The sequence below is a fragment of the Carcharhinus amblyrhynchos genome, chromosome 24 (genome assembly GCF_965287045.1).
Source record: "Carcharhinus amblyrhynchos chromosome 24, sCarAmb.v2.hapA, whole genome shotgun sequence".
Taxonomy (NCBI): domain Eukaryota; kingdom Metazoa; phylum Chordata; class Chondrichthyes; order Carcharhiniformes; family Carcharhinidae; genus Carcharhinus; species Carcharhinus amblyrhynchos.
Window position 1 is genome coordinate 16,337,210 of NC_137347.1, and position 20,917 is coordinate 16,358,126.

The 20,917-nt window shown below is 44.2% G+C and overlaps 1 protein-coding gene across 2 annotated transcripts in view; it reads left to right on the top strand.

Annotated features, from left to right (window-relative positions):
* LOC145357966 (transmembrane protein 35B-like) overlaps positions 1-17,699 on the top strand; it is a 56,627-nt gene extending 38,928 nt beyond the window's left edge. The window contains exon 3 of one of the 2 annotated variants that reach the window (XM_080211600.1): positions 11,228-12,314. In XM_080211600.1, coding sequence (XP_080067726.1) covers positions 11,228-11,358 — 131 coding nt within the window. In that variant the 3' untranslated portion in view covers positions 11,359-12,314. Of the gene's footprint in view, positions 1-11,227; positions 12,315-17,151 lie in introns of those variants that run through there. The other variant, XM_080211599.1, reaches the window with a different exon arrangement.
* The last annotated feature ends 3,218 nt before the right edge of the window (positions 17,700-20,917 follow it).

Below are 20,917 nucleotides of genomic sequence, written 5' to 3' on the forward strand. Positions count from 1 at the left end.
GAGGGGAAATATAAGGGAGACGTGCAGGGGAAGTTTTTCACACAGAGAGAGGTGTGTGCCTGGAACATGCTGCCAGAGGACGTGGTGGAAACAGGCACGCTGGCAACAATTAAGAAGCATCTGGATGGGTACATGAGTAAGGAGGGAGTTTTATTTTAGTTTTAGTTAGGACATCATTATCGGCACGGGCTCGGCGGGCCAAAGAGCCTGTTCCGGAGCTGTACTTTCTTTGTTCAATGAAGCCATTTGTAGGGTGTGTCAGAGATCTGAAAACTAAACCCAGTTTTGGATTAAACCAGGAATATTTCTACTTCCCGGCTCGGGCATTGCATTAACCAACTGAGCCATCAAAGGAGCTACATTGCAAGGCATTATCTTCATGATAATGGATGGTGCTCAAAGGAAAGTATTCTAGCAGGCCAACTTCTTTGGTTCCTGAATGTCAGAAGAATCCATTTCTGGAGTCGCTTGCTGGCCAGCATTTATAGCCCATTCCTATTGACTTTGAGAAAGTGCTGTGGAGCTACCTTCTTGAAATGCTGATTCAACCAAGTTGATTGCTAGGCCATTTCACAGGGCAGTTGAGAATCAACCACATTGCTGTGGCTGTGGAGTCACACGTAGGCCAGAGGATGGCAGATTTCCTTCCCAAAAGGACATTAGTGAACCAGATGATTTTTTTCCGACAATCGACAATGGTTTCATGGTCATCAGATTCTTAGTTCCAGATATTTTTTATTGACTTCAAATTCCACCTGCAGCGGGAATCGAACACCAGAACATTTGCTGAGTTTCTGGATTAATTGTCTGTGGAGGGCGAAACCGATTAATCCAGAAACTAGATTTATAGTCTAATGATAATACCACTAGGCCATTGCCTCCCTCTGTTGAAGACAGATTCGAGTGGCATAGGTCCTTTACTGGGAGTGGTAGTTTGAGAGATCGGAATTAGTCAGTGAAAAAGCTTATCAATACAGTAGTGAAGCTGGTTATCTTAAGTCTGATTTTCTTACCAGGTATCAGTTTTAACAACGTAAATAAACCCAGTGAACAAAACGGGCATCAGCACGGTAGCACAGTGGTTAGCACTGCTGCCTCACAGTGCCAGGGACTTGGGTTCAATTCTGGTCTTGGGAGTTTGCACATTCTCCTCATGTCTGCGTGGGTTTCCTCTGGGTGCTCTGGTTTCCTCCCACAGTCCTAAGATGTGCGGGTTAGGTGGGTTGGCCATGTTAAATTGCCCCTTAATGTTAGGGGGATTAGCAGGGTAAATACATGGGAGTTATGGATGGAATAAGGACTGGGTAGAGTTGTTGTCAGTGCAAGCTCAATGGGTTGAATGGCCTCATTCTGCACCATAGGGATATTCTATTCTATTCTGATTAAAATCAGATAAGATTCATGAGACCAGATATACAATCAAATGATGTAAATCAAGCAATCCTCCATCCACTCTACATTTAAGGTGAAAAATGATTTCACATTCGTTAAAGAGAAAGCTGATGAGGTGATGGAGAATTTCAACACGATGTTTATCATGGATGTTGTGAAATAAAATGTAAGCTGTTGGTTTTATTTACTGTGTGTAGGAAATTGCTGTTTACTTTGCCGATTCCAAGTATTCTTGTAACTGGCCAGTGCCGGAGGCTGGGGAGATGAAAGTTTTTTAATTGTGGTTTTTGTTGTTGAAAAGATCTGCAAGTTTTAAAGCAGTTCTCATCACTGAAGTAAAAACCCAGCATAAACGGAAAGTACGTGAGGGATGTAACACTTGTGTGTCTTGCCTTACCAAAATTGCAGAGGTGAGCGAATCTTTCTGGAAACACAGTCTGTACCCGCTGAGAAATGCCCATAATGTGTGTACGTAGAACATTACAGCACAGTACAGGTCCTTCGGCCCTCAGTGTTGTGCCAAACTATGTCCAATCCCAAGATCAAGCTATCCCACTCCCTATAATTCTGGTGTGCTCCAGGTGCCTATCCAATAACCGTTTGAAACTTCCTAAAGTGTCTGACTCCACTATCACAGTAGGCAGTCTATTCCACACCCCAACCACTCTCTGAGTGAAGAATCTACCTCAGACATCCCTCCTATATCTCCCACCATGAACCTTATAGTTATGCCCCCTAGTAACAGCCACATCCACCCGAGGAAATAGTCTCTCCACGTCCACTCTATCTATCCCTCTGTGTAAATGAGATATCTGCACCGTAAGGCTGGGTGGCTGATCCATCAGTACTGACAGCCCCTTTAGTTCTTTGCCCCAATTTCCTGAGCTCGAATGGATGAATATTTAGTTAAACGGAGTCTGATCCTGACCTGAGAAATAGAAAGGTAGGAAATGCTGAGCAGGTTGGGCAGCAACTGTGGAGAGATAAACAATGACCAGAATTCTCCGATCGTTCCAGCAGGTGGAATTCTCTGGTCCTGCCGGTGGTGCATCCCCCCTGCCGCAGGTTACCCAGAGGCGTGGGGTGGCTTCAGTGGCAATTGCCATTGACCGCTGCGAACCGGAAGACCCCTTGAACTGCATGTCGCCTCCTGCCACCGGGAAAAGTGCTGAGGGGAGGGCAGAGAATCATCACCCCACAGTTTCAGGTCTGTGATCTTTCATTCAGTTCTGACAAAAGGTCACCGACCTGAAATTTTAAATCGGTTTCTCCCACCGCGGATGCTGCAGTTCCAGCAATTTCTGCTTTTACTCCCAATTTCCACAACCTGCAATATTTTGCTTTTGTACCACTGACCCCAATCTCTGCCCGGCAACACTTCCTAATCAGGACAGGGAATAATGACGGATTTAATTCCCCCAATCACCCAATTTCGATATACTGACTGCCAATTAGTGACCTTACTAACAATCTGGCGGTGAACTCACCCAAGTATTGGGTAACTAAGTTTTACATGTTTTAAACAGTACATACTGACCTTAATACAAAGAACCTCAGCATTGAGGTTCTTTCATAGGGACACAGAAACTAAAATTCCCCTTTTCTCCCACCATAACTTAACCCTGGAAGGGTTAGTATTGGCAGCTGGCATGTTGAACGAGTTGAAGCTTGCCGACCTTCATAAGGCACTGAGGGGGCTGGTGCTAGGCACCAAAGAAACCCAGCCATGCAAACCATCTGGAGCTCTGAAGAATTAAATAAGAGTTCCTTAGATTGATGCATTGAGTGGATGTTGATGGGATCATGGATCTGGACAATCACCCTATGGCCCAAAGAGTGTAAAGATTTGTCTGACCCGTACATATGAGGTGTGCTCTTACATAACGCTGACAAACAGAGAGAGAGAAAGAGAGCTGTCAGGCCCCTGCTGTTGCAGACATCCTCAACAAATTCCTCCCCCCGCAATTGCGGGGTCTGCAGACGATCGCGAGCCCCACAGTGCCCGAAATACAGCCCCTGCTGCCCAGACCGATTGCACCACCCCGCAACGATCGCAGTGCACAGTCAGCCGCCCCCCCGCACCTCCCCCAATCTGATCGCCTGCAGTTTGGTAGAGGGCCCCCACCCCCCGAATCCAATCACAGGCAGAGGCCAACAGCCCCCCCAACCCCTGCAATTGAGTTTCCTGTTCAGGCTCCGCCCATGGGCCTGCTATAAACCCCTTCCCTAAAATCCCTGCTCCATATGCCCCCCCCACCCCATAGTCCCTGCCCCGGTACTGCCCTGTGGGCAGTGCCAAGGTGCCCAGTGGGCATTACCTTTGTGCCAGGCTCGCACTGCCCAAGGGGCACCTCCCCTATTACTCTCACCCTCCCCGGGTGGCCTGAATAGCCTCCAGTTCTACTGGTGAGGCAAACACAAATGTTCCCCGTTCATGGAATTTGCCTATTTCCGGTGAGAGGCGGACCCCACTGGAAATCTGGCTCTTGTAAGGTGGTGAGAGCTGCGAAATTGGGCGTGATTCTAATTTCTCGGCTCTCGCGCGATTTTACTATCTCGCTCCGCCCATTGTTCAGCAGGGTGAGCTGGTAAAATCCTGGCCAATAACTGGTGTGATGCTGAGGAGTTTTGGAGCAACTCTGTTTTACACCGTGCTTTGTTTCTGCAACAATAAAGGAGAAACACTCCAACACCACCTTCCACCAGGCCACTTACAACAAACGCTGCCTGTGTTCCTCACCACACATCTCCTGGGAAATCAACTCTCCTATAAGTTACATAGCACTGCTTTTGCAAAGTCCTAACTTCCTTACCACCATAATAGTGCCACAATTGTTGATGTGCTCAAGCAAACCCCACCTAAAGTAAAGTAAATTTTACTTATTAGTCGCAAGTAAGGCTTATATTAACACGACAATGAAGTTACTGTGAAATGCCTCTAGTTGCCACACTCCAGTGCCTGTTCGCATCAATGCACCTAACCAGCACATCTTTCAGAATGTGGGAGGAAACTGGAGCACCCGGAGGAAGCCCACGCAGACAATAACCCAAGCTGGGAATCAAACCCAGATCCCTGGTGCTGTGAAACAGCAGTGCGAACCACTGTGCCAACGTTCCACCTACACTTCCTTTGCATTAAAACCTTAGCTCGCTTTCAGCCTTATTATTCAACTTGGTGTGATCCCTATCTAAAATCTCTATAGTGCAGTCTTATTTCTCCTATCTCCCCTCAGACCCTCGCTGAGTTCACCTTGTTCATGAAACCTCACAACCACATTCTGTTTGTCAAATCTATTCTGACTTTCTTGACAGAGCATCTTACCCAGGCCCTAATGCCGTATTCACCCTGCTAATCCACCTAACCTACACATTTTTGGACACTAAGGGGCAATTTAGCACAGCCAGTCCACTTAATCTGCACATATTTGGGAGAAAACTGGTGTGCCTGGAGGAAACCCACGCAGACACGGGGGGAGCATGCAAACTCCCCACATTCAACCGAGGTTACAATCAAACCTGAATCCCTGGCACTGTGAGGCAGCAGTGCTAACCACTGTGCCACCATGCTGCCCCACCTATTTTTACTGTGTAAATTCAAGGGGCTTAAATGAGTGTATCCAGTGCATAACAGGTTCAACCATCCATAGCAAGATCTGACTAGGGTACATCAAGCACCACTAGACCTTTCTGCCAAATTTGCTCGGTACTCCAAAATCACTCTGAAAATAAAGGTATTGTAATGCCAAGCTCTTTTTTTGTGCCAGCAGCTGTGTCCTTAACTGCCTCACATCTTCCAACCTTGTTTTCAACTACAGGAAGCATATGGTCTTTCTTGTCACCAACATTCAACTTACTACCCATTCAGTTCCCTTCAGTGCATTACTCTCTTCCCTTTAGCCCATTAAGTTACTCTCTCCCGAGGTTGCCTCTGCCCTACCCTGAAACTGAATTGTTTTTTCATTTCTCCCCTCAGACCCTCACTGAGTTCACCTTGTCCATGAAATCATACAATCCCATTCCTGCTAAACTGTTGATCGCCCAGTTTTGCCTCCTGGCCCCTGACTGGTTTACTACAGTTTGCCTACTGCTGCAACAGGTCCACAGCAGACACCATCTCCCTGGAACACCAAGATAACAAAGGCATCCATGTCAGACTCCTATTCATAGGTCAGCCTTCAACACCATCATTCCTAAGAGGCTCATCTCCAAACTTCATGGCTTGGGGCTCAGCTCCTCCCCCTGTAACTGGATCCCAGATCTCCTAACCCACAGACCACAGTCAGTAAGGATAGGCAACAACACCCCCTCCAAATGCTTTGCAAGGTTATGTCCTCAGCCCCCTACTGCACTACTACACCTTTGACTGTGACCAAGTTCCCCTCCAACTCGATTTTCAAGTTTGCTGACACCACCTTTGTGGGTTGGAACTCAGACAATGACAAGGCTCAGTAGAGGAAAGAGATAGAGAAACTGGTAAATTGTTGCAACAACAATAATCTTTCCCTTAATATCAACAAAATGAAGAAGGTAGACATTGTCTTCAGAAAGCTTAGTGGAGGATATGCCTCTATCTACATCAATAGGAACAAAGTAGAAATGGTCAAGAGTTTTTAGTGGTCCAGATCACCAACTACCTGGTCCCTCCATGCTGACACTAGAGTGAAGAGAGTCCACCAACTTTCTACTTTCTCAGGAGATTAAGGAAATTTAGCAACTTCTCTCACCAATTTCTACAGTTGCTCAATAGTAAGCAACCTTTCTTGTTGTATCACAGCTTGGTATGGCTCCTGCTCTGCCCAAGACCACAAGAAATTACAAAGGGTAGTGAATGAAGCCAAGTCAAACCAGCCTCCCATCCATTGACTCTGTCTACACTTCCCACTGCTTTGGCAAAGAAGCCAGCAAGATTAAGGACCCCATGCACCCCGGACATTCTCTCTCCCATCTTCTTACATCGGGAAAAAGATACAAAAGTCTAAGGTCACATACCAACCGATTCAAGAACAGCTTCTTCCCTGCTGCCGTCAGATTTTTGAAGGGATCTACCTTGCACTAAGTTGATCTTTCTCTACACCCTAGCTATGACTGTAACATCACATTCTGCACTCTCTCCTTTTTATGAATGCTATGCTTGTCTGTGTGGAATGCAAGAAACAATACATTTCACTGTATACTAATACATGTGACAATAATAAATCAAATCACATCTGACCACTTTGATTCCTAGTTTTGCAGTGTCTCAAGTTTAAAGCTTTCATTCCAATCCTGTCATGACTTCGCATTTCACTATCACTTATTTTTCAGACACTTTTTTCTTTCAACTCTAACCTCTTGAGCTCCGTACATAGCAACTAGAAGCAGGAGTAGACCATTCGGCCCTTTGAGCCTGTTGCACCATTCAATATGATCATGGCTGATCTTTGATCTCAATACCATACTCCTACTTTCTCCACATACCCTCTGATGACATTAAAGTCTAAACAAAAATCTTATTTCTTTCTTGAACATGTTTAGTGACACTTGGCCTCCACAAGCTTCTGTGATAGAGAATTCAACAGGTTTGCCACGCTTTGAATGAAGAAATCTTCCCTCACCTGAGTCCTAAATGGTTACTCTGTATCTTACGCCAGTGTCCCCTAGTTCTGAATGCTTCAACCAGGGAAAACATTCTCCCTGTATCTAGTCTGCATCCCTTCACCCTACCATTGACAATGTCTAGTAGGCCTTAAGTTCTGGAACTCTATGCTCTCAATCTGCCTCATTCTTTCTGACCCTCCTTCAAACTGGTTGACCAAACCTTCAGTCACCACAGAGCTCGTTTCAATTACCCTTTTACTTTTGACCATTAAAAAAAAATGTATTGAAGCACTAAACACGGCCCCTACCCAAAAATATTATTAAGCGATGTATTTTGTGTAACAGTTCCAGTTGCCTGCGAAGGGCTTACATGCAAAGCTGGCATGGTGGCACAGTGGTTAGCACTGCTGCCCCACAGCGCAGGGATCCGAGTTCGAATCCAGTCTCGGGTCACTGTCTGTGTGGAGATTGCACGTTCTCCCCATGTCAGCGTGGGTTTCCTCCGGGTGCTGCAGTTTCCTCCCACAGTCCAAGGATCATAGAATCATAGAACCCTACAGTGCAGAGAGAGGCCCTTCGGCCCATCAAGTCTGCACTGAAAACAATCCCTCCCAGGCCCGACCCCCATATCGCTACATATTACACTCACTAATCCCTCTAATCTATGCTTCCCTGGACACTAAGGGGCAATTTCTTAGCATGGCCAATCAACCAAACCCGCACATCTTTGGACTGTGGGAGGAAACCGGAGTACCCGGAGGAAACCCATGTAAGATGTGCAAGTTAGGTGGATTGGCCGCATTAAATTGCCCCTTAGTGTTCCAAGATGTGTTGGTTAGGAGTATTAGCGGGGTAAATGTGTGGGGTTAAGGGAATGGTGCAGGGCTTGGGCCTGAATAAGGTGCTCCATCAAAGAGTTGATGTGGACTCAGTGGGTCAAATGGCCTCCTTCTGCAATGTAGAGACTTTCTCAGATTTTTATCGCTAATGACGTTAGCTCAAATTTCACAGACAATTGGCAGAGTGCTGTAACTATTCATCCCTGATCGTGTCAGGTTCAGCTCTGGGACCTGACTGTCTAGTAGTAACATCAGCTGGGATCACAACAAAAGCAGGAATGTGCATTTGTATAGCATTTTTTTTCATTTAGATTCTGGGTGGCATGCTGGCACAGTGTTTAGCACTGTTGCCTCACTGCGCCAGGGACCCAGGTTCAATTCCTGCCTTGGATGACCGTGTGAGGTTTGAATGTTCTCCCCATGTCTGCATGGGTTTCCTCTGGGTGCTGCAGTTTCCTTCCACAGTCCAGAGATGTGCAGGTTCGGTGAATTGGCTGGGCTAAATTGCCCCTTAGTGTCCCAAGATGTGTGGGTTTAGGGGGTTTAATGGGGTAAATATGCGGGGTTCCGGGGATAGGGCCTGAGTGGGATCCTCTGTCAGAGAGTCAGTACAGACCTGATGGGCAGAATGACCTAATTCTGCACTGTAGGGATTTAATGATTCTATTCTATAGTTCTGTGGAAGAACTTAAGTCCTTCACGACTAATAAGGTACATTTACAATGAATTCACAGTTGAGTTGGCAAAGACTGGCAAAGGTGAACAATGGTGAAACAGCAGTGAGATGAATGACCAGTTTAATCTGTTTGGTAGTGCTGGTTAAGGTTGAGTAATTTGTTAGCTACTTGTGAAGTTTTGCTGAGTGATTATTGCAGTTGTGGCAAGATTGGCTTTTTTTTATTGATGCCGTGCTGAATAACAGAATCATATTGCATAAAATTGCTTCTTTTGTAAATCCGTGCACCAGTTAGCAGGTTATAAATAAATATTTAATAAGGAGGTTGTTTGTTACTTTATTGAACAAAGCTGATGATCCAGTTCAAAGTCGTCCACTCATTGAGTTGCCCGCTGGCACCCAATAGAATAGATCAGAAGGGTGGTGGGATGTTGTTGGTATGATTTATGAGGTTGGGATTAGCTCTTCAAACTCTTCAACGGCAGCTTTTGACAAGATTTCAGTATCCAAACTAAATCCCTCGTCAGTTCAAAACCTATTTCAAATTCTCACTCTGCTGAAGCAGGTCTCCTGAGGTCCTGTTATCATAAGCATTAAGAGATACGACTTCATCCCAAAGGGCATCCCGCTGTCCTTAAATGGTTACCGAGTTCTGTCTGCTTGTTGTTTCAGTGCTAAATCCCCTCTGAGTTTAACTAATTATTGCCTCTCCATATTTTTCATACTTCTGCTTGGCCATTTTCTCAATGAAAATCCACTTTTCACTATTCTCATAAATCTAGCCTCTTATCTGGCGCTAGCTGTCTATATCTTGCATCTACAATGAAAGAACGCAAGAAGTGTGAGATATTTTGTGTGCAGGATGTAACCTGATTCTCGAAGGGGATCTCCAGACTCTACATGATTCTGATTTAATGCAATGAGCAGTGGTCCGATATCTTTGAAGCATTATTTCTCTATAATTTCATCTACACAGGAAAAGCAAGTGTCAGAATGACTCAGCCAGAGATGACTCTGGAAAAAGGGCTGGATGCCAAGTTTATCACTAGAACTGATGTTACTCTCTCTGCCCGCTTTTGTTTTAAGGTGCACCATGCCTGTGTTCTTTTTTGAGGGGCTCAGTAGCATGCAGGATTTTTCATTATGCAACAGAAGACCTTTCTGCTTAAATTCCCACTAAAAGAATATTTTTATTCTTTTTCTGTCCTCTTTCCTAACATTTTTAAAAATACAGACTGGGAGGTGATGGCCTTTATTTATTACTGTCGCAAGTAGGCTTACATTAACACTGCAATGAAGTTACTGTGAAAATCGCCTAGTCACCACATTCCAGCACCTGTTCAGGTACACTGAGGGAGAATTTGGCATGGCCAGTGCACCTAACCAGCATGTCTTTCGGACTGTGGGAGGAAGTCAGAGCACCCGGAGGAAACCCACGCAGACACAGGGAGAACGTGCAAACTCCACACAGACAGTGACCAAAGCCAGGAATCGAACCTAGGTCCCCAGTGCTGTGAGGCAGCAGTGCTAACCATTGTGCCACTGTGCCATCCTACAGTGCAGAAGCAGGCCGTTCAGACCATCCAGCCTGCACAGCCTCTCCAATAGAGCATCTTACCCAGACTCTATCCTGGTAACCCCACATACTTACTCCTCTAATCCCCCAACCTACATATCTTGGGACACTAACAGGCAATTTAGCATGGCCAGTCCATCTAACCCACACACCTTTGGACTGTGGGAGGAAACTGGAGCGCCAGGAGGAAACCCATGCAGACAGTGGTTAGCACTGCTGCCTCACCATGCCAGGGACTTAGGTTCAATTCCAGGCTTGGACTGTGCGGCTGAGCCTGTTTTCATGCAGTATATCTCTATGACGATGAGTCTGCATGTTCTCCCCGTGTCTACGTGAATTTCCTTCTGATGCTCCAGTTTCCTCTCGCATTCGAAAAACTTGCTGGTTAGGTGCATTAACCATGCTAAACTCTCCCTCCATGTGCCAGAACAGGTACCGGAGTGTGGCAACTAGGGGATTTTCACAGTAACTTCATTGCAATATTAAGGTAAGTTTACTTGTGACACCAAAATTTAAATGTACAAACTCCACACAGTCAGCCAAGACCGGAATCAAACCATGACACTGTAAGGCAGCAGTGCTAACCACTGTGCCACTGTGCTATGATCTAATTTTGGCACAAAGAATGAGTCTGGTAACAAGAAAGTTGTTAGACCTGTGGATCATCCCCAAATATAGAACCCCTACAGCATTGCAGGAGGCCATTTGGCCCATCGAGTATACTGACCACAATCCTATCCAGGTCCTATTCCCGTAACCCCACACATTTACACTGCAAGTCCCTCTGACACTAGGGTCAATCTAGCGTGTTCAATCAACATAACCCACACATCTTTGGAGTGTTGTGGGAAACCTGTGCAGACACAGGCAGAAAGTGCAAATTTTACATAGACAGTGACCCGAGGCTGGAATTGAACCCGGGTCCCTGACGCTGTGAGGCAGCAGTGCTAACCACTGTGCCACCGTGCTGCCCCATGAGACAGAGGAGGAGAGAAAGCCTATAAACAAAACATTAAGCTTTGCTTAAGATGTTAAGATGTTATTTTCAGTGAATGGTCCTTTATGAGTTCCTGTATTTAAAGTCAGAGTACTTTTCCAGTGAAAGCTGTGAGCTTTGGAAAAGGTAGACAATAGTGTATTTAATTGTCTTTGTTTATGACTCTGCAGGTGAGCTGTACTCCTTCCTGATCCTAAACGAAGAACTTTATTTGTGCTTGCCATCTGCCTGTGCTCTTGGCTTACTGATGCTACTCCTATATGTCTGGGAACAAGACAGAAAGAAACAGAAGAAAGAGTAACCAACTAGTTCAAGGCATGAGGGACCAGTTTGGATCATGCATAGTACCTGACCACCATAGAGAGAAAAGTAAAAGGAGAATATATGCAACATGCCTACTGAAGGGGATTAATACATTGAGTTCAGAAGATTAGCTAGGAAAAAGCAGCTAAAATGCAGGAATAGATGGGGTGGGGGGTTGAAAGAGGCAAGGACATTCAGAATCTGAATGTCTTAGCTTATAATTTGACTGGCAGGATTGAAATAACCAGATATAGGCACGTTTGATCTACAGTAAATCCAACTTTCTGTCAAACATTTTCAAATGATTTCCTGTCAATTGTTTAACATGGGATGAACTTGGTAAGAATTTGAAAACTGGGAACAGGCAGAAGCATTTCTAGGCACTGTAAGGTTCTTGGGTGTGATCTATTTTTTGTTTTTGTGTCATTTTTCTATGACTGGTGTCAGCCATGGCTCAGCGGGTAGACTCCTTCTGCATTTTTTGAGTCAGACAGTTGTGTTAATTGGCCCACGTCAGAGATCTGTGTTCAAGGCTGATATTTCAGTGCCCTACTGCGGGCATGCTGCACTGTCAGATTAGAGGCTGAACCAAAACTCTGTCTGTCCTCATAGGTGGACATAGTAGATCCCTTGGCACTGTTTGAAAGAAGAGCAGGGGAGTTCCCTTCACTTCCCCACTCAATATTACTCCCTCAACCGACATCATTATAGGAGATTCTCCAGTCACTCTCATGATGCAGGTTGTGGGAGCTTTCTGTGCACAAATTGACTACTGCATTTCCTACATTCCAACAGTGATTACCCTTAAAAAAAATACTTGAATAGCTGCAAAGGATATCCTGAGGTCAGGAAAAAGGCGCTACATAAACACAGGCTTGTTTTGTGTGTTGAAATGCCATTGTGTTCATTAGACAGTTGATTATGTGGCCAGTTTGACACTAAGGTGGATTATGTCTCCTGTTTGAAACTGGGGGTGGGGTTGATGGGAGTGAGGAATGGGGAGGAGGGAGAATGGGGATATTTAAGTGTAAATGGAAGTTAACATACAGTTGGCTGCACTGTGCTGTGATAAGAAATCCTTGGGCTGTGTCAAGATGGAGTGAACACACGTTTTACTGTAAACGTTCCACTTTGTGCAGTGGGGGGGTGGGGGAGGGTTGTGAATGATGTTAATTTCAATACAGTTTTAATAATTGCAATGGTACGTGTGTTCAAACCATAGTCTGCTTTTTGTGTTTACAGTTCACAATCTTAATTGCCTGAACTGATTTTCTTGCCGCCAATGCTTGTTTCCTTTCTGCTAAGAAATGGAATACCTTCCTTATAGAGTTCAAATACTCTCATTGTAAAAGACAGTAATACCTTGCTTTCTAATGTGTTTTACTGATCTGTGGACTGACTTAAGTGGGATCACCTCCGTTTTATCCTTTCGCTCTGTAAAGGTCTCTTTGTGCTGCATGCTGTGCTTACTGTATAATCCTGCATTTTAAAAAGCAAATAAAAAAATTGCATGAAAAATATAAAACATTGTAAACCTCTGAATGGAATTAATTCCCAGGAAAATTATAGCAATTTTGTTCTAATTTGTCTTTTTGCCCATCCTAATTATGACTTTGAATTTCTTAAGACTATTAGACAGACTAAGATTTTTTTGGCAGTCGTTCACTAGAGGAGTAGCCTAGAGGGGGGATGAATTCTAGGAAAGCTTTTCATGTGGTTTCTGTGTTAATGAGGGTTTGGCAATGTGTGATGCCATAATGGTCATATTTTCGAGGGGGAGGTCCCTTATTGGAAGGGAAACCAATGATGATACACGTCAACTTAGAGTGCTCTAGTAACCAAATGGTGTGCATGCACACTTTAGGTGAATGGCAAGTGGGTTGTCTACTTCAATGTACCATGGGAGAAGTGGCCTCTGAACTTAGTCATCTTCATCCCATTTCAAGAGGAGGACAAATCCGGTAGAAATTTCCATCGCCTGTGCTTGCCAGCAATGAATTTCCTGCCTTTTTACTTGTGTTTCATGGGGCTAATCAGTACCGAAGCAAATTTGTACTTCAAACTGGGAGATGAATTCTTAAACAGGTCTGATTAATTCTGATAATTGTAGTTGCAGTTCCAGCTGCCTTTATTGGCTCTTCTCTGTGCTAATTGTTGCAATGCTGGAATAGTTTGGGTTAGATTCGTTCCACTGGTCGGCGCAACATCGTAAGCCGAAGGGCCTGTACTGCGCTGTACTGTTCTATGTTCTATGCATGGTAACATCATTCCTGAAAAATGACCAATTAAATTTAAAAAAACTATTAGGTATTTTAAAGCCTGTGTCACCCACAATTTTTATTTCATTTCAAGAGAACTATAGAGTGGTGGCAGAAGGGGACTGAGTTCAGTTTGGATTTTTGAAGCATTTTTTGTTAACTGGAAAGGATACCCTCATAAACTGCGACATAAACTTGATGGTTTGGCTGAGAGCACAAAAAAGCAAATCCTATTTCACCCCAGTAACATAGCCAGCATTTTTAATAAGGCTAGGGCTGATTAGACAGCACAGGTTTTGTCTTGCGAATTATTGTGGCCTTTTTGGAATTTGATCACCTCTCGTTCTTCTTTCGACTAGCGAACCCCTCCCGCAGCTAAACAGTTTAATTATCAATCTGCGAATCCTTCCAATGTACCATCAACTACTGGGGTCTGGGACTCAAACCCAGAGCTCTTGGCTCAGAGGTAAGGACATTAGCCACTGTACCAGTAGACCTCCCCAGACTGCCTGGATGGGGTGGGCGGGGGGTGGGGGGGGGTGGTGGGGTGGGGCACTAAACTTAATGCTACCAAACTGATGCCAGGTTCTGCAAACTTTTGTGCAAAAGCTGATGGAGAGTGTTTAGGTGCCAGAGCCTTGATTAGTTTCCAAGTTCTGCTCCCTGCAAACCATATGAAGTTCCACCTGACCTGAAATAATCAAACATCACAAAACAAGGATTGTTACTGGGCAATCATGTCTGCAGATCTATCCTTTTTTCTCTGTAATGAAGGTATATAATCAATTTACGACTTAAACATTATGTGTTGTTGCTGATGAGACCTCCACCACTATCCAAACTCACAAGATACTGATCCTTTGCGTAAAATGTAGATGCAAGTCAATGGTTTTCTTACTTAGAGGGCATAAGGGGCAGAATTCTCAACTGGCATCAATGGGGTGTAAATAATTAATAGGCTCTCCCAAAACGGGTGCCAAGAAATGTAAGGAAGGCACATCTTCCATCTTAACTCTTTACATCTCCAACGTTACTTTCTGTTTCCAGCTTCTGTTGACTTTGCTGGAGTTCATCTGCATGTGTTTGGTGAATCTGTAAGAAGACTTTGTGACCTCAGCCTTTTGCCAGTTTGAACTTGTGCCCAATGTCCTGATATCAAAAGTTTACCTCGGCATGGTCTTCCCTTTCCTGCATGATTCAGCTTTCCAATACTAGGGCCAGAACTTGTGCCAGTTCTACATGTCACCCTAGAGGAGAGGGCTGAAGAAACCTTTGGAGATTCACCATCAACCCATTCTCCTTGCCACTGTCAATTATTTTGGGGTGGAAGTGGCAGAATAGATCTACCAAAGTATGATGAGCACCATCAAAAGAAATTGGGAATATATAACATTCTAGATGATACACAGCCAGTTATAAGCTCTGAGTGCTTACATTGGTTCTTGACACTCAGGTTTGGTATGGAATGTGAAAGTGGAATTTAAATTTTAATGGGCTCGTAGGGAGTTGGATCAAATGTAGCAACCAACCAACAATTTAAAAGCAAATACACTATTCTACAGAGGACAGCTGGTCCCAGTGCATTGTGGCTAACGCACTGCAGTGATTTTCCTTTCTCCCTCAGCTCGGCCTCTCCAACTGAAGCAGAACTCCGACTAGGAACCTGTCAACATTAGTCAAATGACCCTGATCCCAGGTAATTGGTCAGTTTGGGTTAATCCACCAGGGTGGGTGGAATCCTGACCCATCCTCAGGGTGGCACGATGGCACACAGTACCAGGAACCAAGGTTTGATTCTGACCTTGGGTGACAGTCTGCGTGGAATTTGCACATTAACAAAAGAACAAAAAACAAAGAAAATTACAGCAGAGAACAGGCTCTTCAGCCCTTTAAGCCTGCACCAACCATGCTGCCCAACTGAACTAAAACTCCCACTCTTCCAAGGACCGTATCTCTCTATTCCCATCCTATTCATGTATTGGTAAGGATTCCCCTTAAACGTCACTATCATATTTGCTTCCACTACCTCCCCCGGCAGCAAGTTCCAGGCATCCACCATCCACTGTGTAAAACAATTGCCTCGTACATCTCGTTTAAACCTTAAACCTATGTCCCCTAGTAATTGACTCTTCCACCCTGCCCCTCATAATCTTGTAGACTTCTATCAGGTCACTCCACAACCTCTGTCATTCCAGTGAGAACAAACCAAGTTTCTCCAACCTCCCCTCATAGCAAATGCCCTCCAAACCAGGCAACATCCTACTGAATTTTTTCTGTACCCTCTCCAAAGCCTTCACATCCTTCTGGTAGTGTGGTGACCAGAATTGAACACTATATTCTAAGTGCGGCCTGACTAAGGTTCCATAAAGCTGCAACATGACTTGCCAATTTTTACACTCCATGCCCTGGCCGATGAAGTCAAGCTTGCCGTGTGCCTTCTTGACTACCTTCTCCACCTGTGTTGCCACTTTCAGTGACCTGTGTATCTGTACACATAGATCCCTCTTAAGGGTTCTGCCCTTCCTCCCTGTGTCTGCGTGGGTTTCCTCCTACTATCCAAAGATGTGCAGGTTAGGTTGTTTGGCCGTGGTAAATTGCTTCTTAGTGTCAGAGGGATTAGCAGGGAAAATACATGGGGTTACAGGGATAGGGTGAGGTTGTTGTCAATGCAGGCTCGATGGGCTGAATGGTCCCTTTCTGCACTGTAGGGATTCTATGATTTGTCAGGATTCTACTTCCACAATATGAACCTTCCCCTTGTGTATCATTGATCAGACTGAACATGGCGAGACTACTTAATCATTTCAACAGAAATCCTCCTATTCATACTTTGTAGAACATGTCTTTTATGTGGGAATCGCTGGGTGCGTTGTTTTTTTGATTGAGAACTACTTGTTCTGAAGTCCTAAATGTCCAATTCGAGAGACATCATTTTTCAAAATGTATTTTCACCTTTAACAACATATAAAAGTTCATACTCTAAAAAGGAAATGTGAAAGAGTAGTGAATGCCATACAACAGAAAGCTTCCCCAAGTTTAGGAGGAGTCTGTCTAAAGGTGCTTTTGCCCTAATTCTCCTTCAACACATTGGGATTGTTAAATCCAACTGTCAAGTGACGTCAGTGCTGTTCAAGAATTATCTCAGCTGGGGTACTGTTTGACTTCTGGGCTGAAGAGGAAAATATCAAGCTGGGTTCACACCCCGAGTGAATCTTACTGTAAAGTGCATGTGTTGTGTTGTCTTTCACACTAATGTCATCTGCGAACTCACAGTTTGGGCATGAAGGATCACGGAGAGGTAACAGGAAAGTCGACCACACTCCAGTCTGAATCGACAATTTCAAAAGAGAAGGAAAGCAAACTCTAGAAGCAAAATAATGCACACGGTTTTGAATGTTGGAATTTTCCTTGGGCAAGCCACCATCCCTTGATATAGGCTATTGAAATAGTTTCTGTCTCTTCAGGAGAAAGCTGTGACCATTGTAAAAGGCAGAGACTAAAGTATTTAACTGCCTTTGTTTATGACTCTGCAGGTGCCATCTATTTTCTGCTGGTGTCGAAGAAGCCTCTTTACAAATGCATACCAGCGAGTGTCTGCCTTGGCTTACTGCTGCTGCTTCTCTATGTGTGGCGAAGAGACAGAGAGAAACAGAAGGCAGAGTAACCAATTCGCTGCTCATCTTCAGATGCCGGGGACCTGTTTGGCTCTTGCACAGTATCTGAATATTTTAAAAGTAAAAGGAAGGTCTGTCCAATGGGGATTAATACAATGCTTTGATCAAAATTCAGTCAGCTGGGAATAAGCAAGGAATATCGTCTATTGAATATTTAAGGGAATCATGAAGAGTTGAATAGCTTTCTTGTAACGCATGTGGCCGAGGGGTTAGGAACTGAAAGAGAAAGGGACACATAGCTGCTGAAAGTCCACGTTTACAGTTTGAGAGGATTGGTGTCACCAGATGTAGGCATCTCTGGTCTGTGCTTTACATTTGCTACTAAATAAACCTGTTGGACTTTAACCTGGTGTTGTGAAACTTCTTACTGCGTTTACCCCAGTCCAACGCTGGCATCTCCACATCATGCTTTATGTTACCAGATTTCACCAGATAATTCCATTTGTTTATATGAAACAATTGCAAAATAATTCTCTGGGAATATTCTGATGTGGAATGATCATGGGAGAAACTTGGAAACAAGAGGCATTCAACGGTATTTATATGGTATAATAATCTTGAATAATGTCATTTTTGATTTGGTTTAATGGTGTTCAAACACCATTATATTTATCAGGAAATTAATTATATTTCACATTTAGAGGTGTTAATGGAGGAACACATACTGGGTGGAATTTAATGTTTGTAATGGGGATCTAGTTTACCAGCAGCGGCCTAATGTGGCCTCTATTGAGGAAAGCCTGTCATTATTAAATACTTGTCTGGCCCTTCAGTGGCTAACATTGGGCCTTTCCCAGGATTAAGCACTGCAGGAGTAGAAATCCCAGCCCCCCTGAGAACTGCCGACTAATCAGAGGCTGGTGCCCCTCCATTGCCATTGGGAGTGGTGGTGGCTGCCAGTACTGCATCCACCAGAGGCTGAGGATCAACGTGGGACTCTCAGCTAAAGGTGAGTGAGGGAGAGTTGAGGGTCATGGAGTGGGAATCGTGGGAGGAGGGGGAGCAAGGTGGTAGGAGACCAGGAGAAATCCCACCCTCCCTTCCTGATGCAGGGTCCTTTAATCTGGCACTGAGTGCCTTTGAACAAGGGACACCACCCACACCCACTGGAGCCAGCAGCCAAAGCTGTCCCACCCCAGACTCAATTGAGTGGGTATGGGAAGATACCAGGGTCCCTACACCCTTCTGCGCCTTTAAATGCCTCGCACCTCCAAACTCACCACTGGGAAGGGGCATTAAATTCCATCCATAGTTTGCTATGTGTTCTTTACCCTCTGAAATGTGATGACAAATCCTTGGGAAGAATGCAGGGGGATTGAGCAAATACTTAATTGCAAATATCCTGTTACGTGCAATGGTGGGATTGTAAACTCTGCTAATTTGAATACCATTAAAGTAAAAATGATGATAGTTCATGTGTTTAAACTATTGCATTCACAAATTCATTGTTATTGAATTTCCATTGCCTTGTTGATATTTTGGCATTTTGATCTGCGCTTCTAGCACATTTATTCACTGAGAGATAGAATGCATTGTTAGATTTGAAATATTCTTGTGTTAAAAGAATACCAGCAACCTTCCTTTCTAATTTAGTGTGTTTCACTGATCCATCTTTGTGTTCAATCACTTATCATCTCAGCATGTATCTCTGTAATGTTCCTTAGTTCCATGTGACCCTTAACCTGCTGATGCTGTGCTTACTGTATTATTTTGCATTTTGAGAATCAAATAAAAAGATTGCATTAAAAAAAATGCATTCTAAACCTCTGAATGGAATTAATTACTGGCAAACTTAAAATAATTATGTTCTAAATAATAGACTTACCACTCTTAATAGAGAGGATGTGTCCATTTGCCATGAATGAGGCAGATTTTTTACACAGAGGGTGGTAGCTTCCTGGAACTCTTTGCTGGGGAAGGTAGTGGAAGCAGATACAATAATGACATTTAAGAGGTGTCTTGACAAATACATGAATAGGATGGGAATAGAGGGGTACGGTCCCCGGAAGGGTAGGGGGTTTTAGTTAAGTCGAGCAGCATAATCGGTGCAGGCTTGGAGGGCCGAAGGATCTGTCCTTGTGCTGTAATTTTCTTTGTTCTTTGACTAGAACTAGAGGCCGTAAATATAAGGTCAGTGGGCCATTCAGCCCCTCTAGCATGTTCCAACATTCAGTTTACTGACTGATCTGTATCTTAGTGTTAGAATCATTGAATAGAATAACTGCACTGCAGAAGAAGGTCTGCACCAACTCTTCGGCAACAATCCCACCCAGGCCCTTTCCCTGTAATCCCACATATTTATCCTGCTAATCCCCCTAACCTATGCATCTTTGTAACTAAAGGGCAAAATAACACAGTCAGTCCACGTAACCTGCACATCTTAGAAGGATGGGAGGAAACTGGAGCATCCGGAGGAAACCCACGCAGACACGGGGGGAGAACGTGCAAACTCCATACAGGCTCCTTGATTCCCAAGGCTGGAATCAAACCTCGGTCCTGGCACTGTGAGGCAGCAGTGCTAATCACTGTCTACCACTTTTGCATCTGTCACCATTAAGACTCTTACAAAAAACCCACCAACATCAGTATTTAAAATTTTGAATTAACACCAGCCTTCCCAAAACCCTGTCCCTCCCCAACCTCAGGAGAATTATCGTCAGAAGTTTCAAGACTCCCATGTTTCAGAATTATTTCGCATGAAGTTCCACAAGTCAAGATCAAAAAATGGAAATTTTTCAGAATTTTTTTTACCGTAAGCTGATCTTCAAAGATATAAAAATTGCTTACTGTAAAAAGCCAATTATAAGTGAATTCTCACAGCCCTGCCCCCCTCCCGAAACCCCACCCCATTGCTTAGTTGTTGCAGGAAACCATTGCCTCTGTAAAAACAGATCTAATATGTAGTCTTAGCTGGCACTGACGTTGCCCATCCTGTATTAGATGTGCCTTCATTTCATTTGCAACGATTGGCTCGTCTTAACATCTTGTTACTGGAAGGTCACCATCATAATTAACTTTTAGACTGTGAGAGCAGGAAGTGAATATCAAAGGGGATTTCCTCCACTAGCTAAGTCATTCACAAGCAAGTTTTATGGCCTAAACAATGTAAATTTGGATCAGGCATTGGTAAAAGAAATTCATGTCCTTTATGCTACTTGCTGCATATTAGCATTGTCACTTGAATGGATCATACAGCAGTTATCAGTGGTGGAAGTATTTGAGGAATTAACAATTTATTTTAGGGCAATTATGAAAAAAATTTAATAGTGAAAAATTTTGGGCACACGTCACAGGGTATAGGACCATAGAATCCCTGCAGTGCAGAAAGAAGCCATTTGGCCCATCAAGCCTGCACCAACAATAGTCCCATCCAGGTCCTATCCCTGTAACCCCTCACATTTACCCTGCTAATCCCCCTGACACTCAGGGGCAATTGAGCATGGCCAATCAACCTAACCCGCACATTTTTAACTGTGAGAAAAACCTGAGCACCCACAGGAAACCCACGCAGACACGGGAAGAATGTACAAACTCCACACAGAGAGTCACCCGTGGCCGGAATTGAACCTGGATCCCTGGGTGCTGTGCTAACCTCTGTGACACCTTAGTCAACTAAATCCAGTCC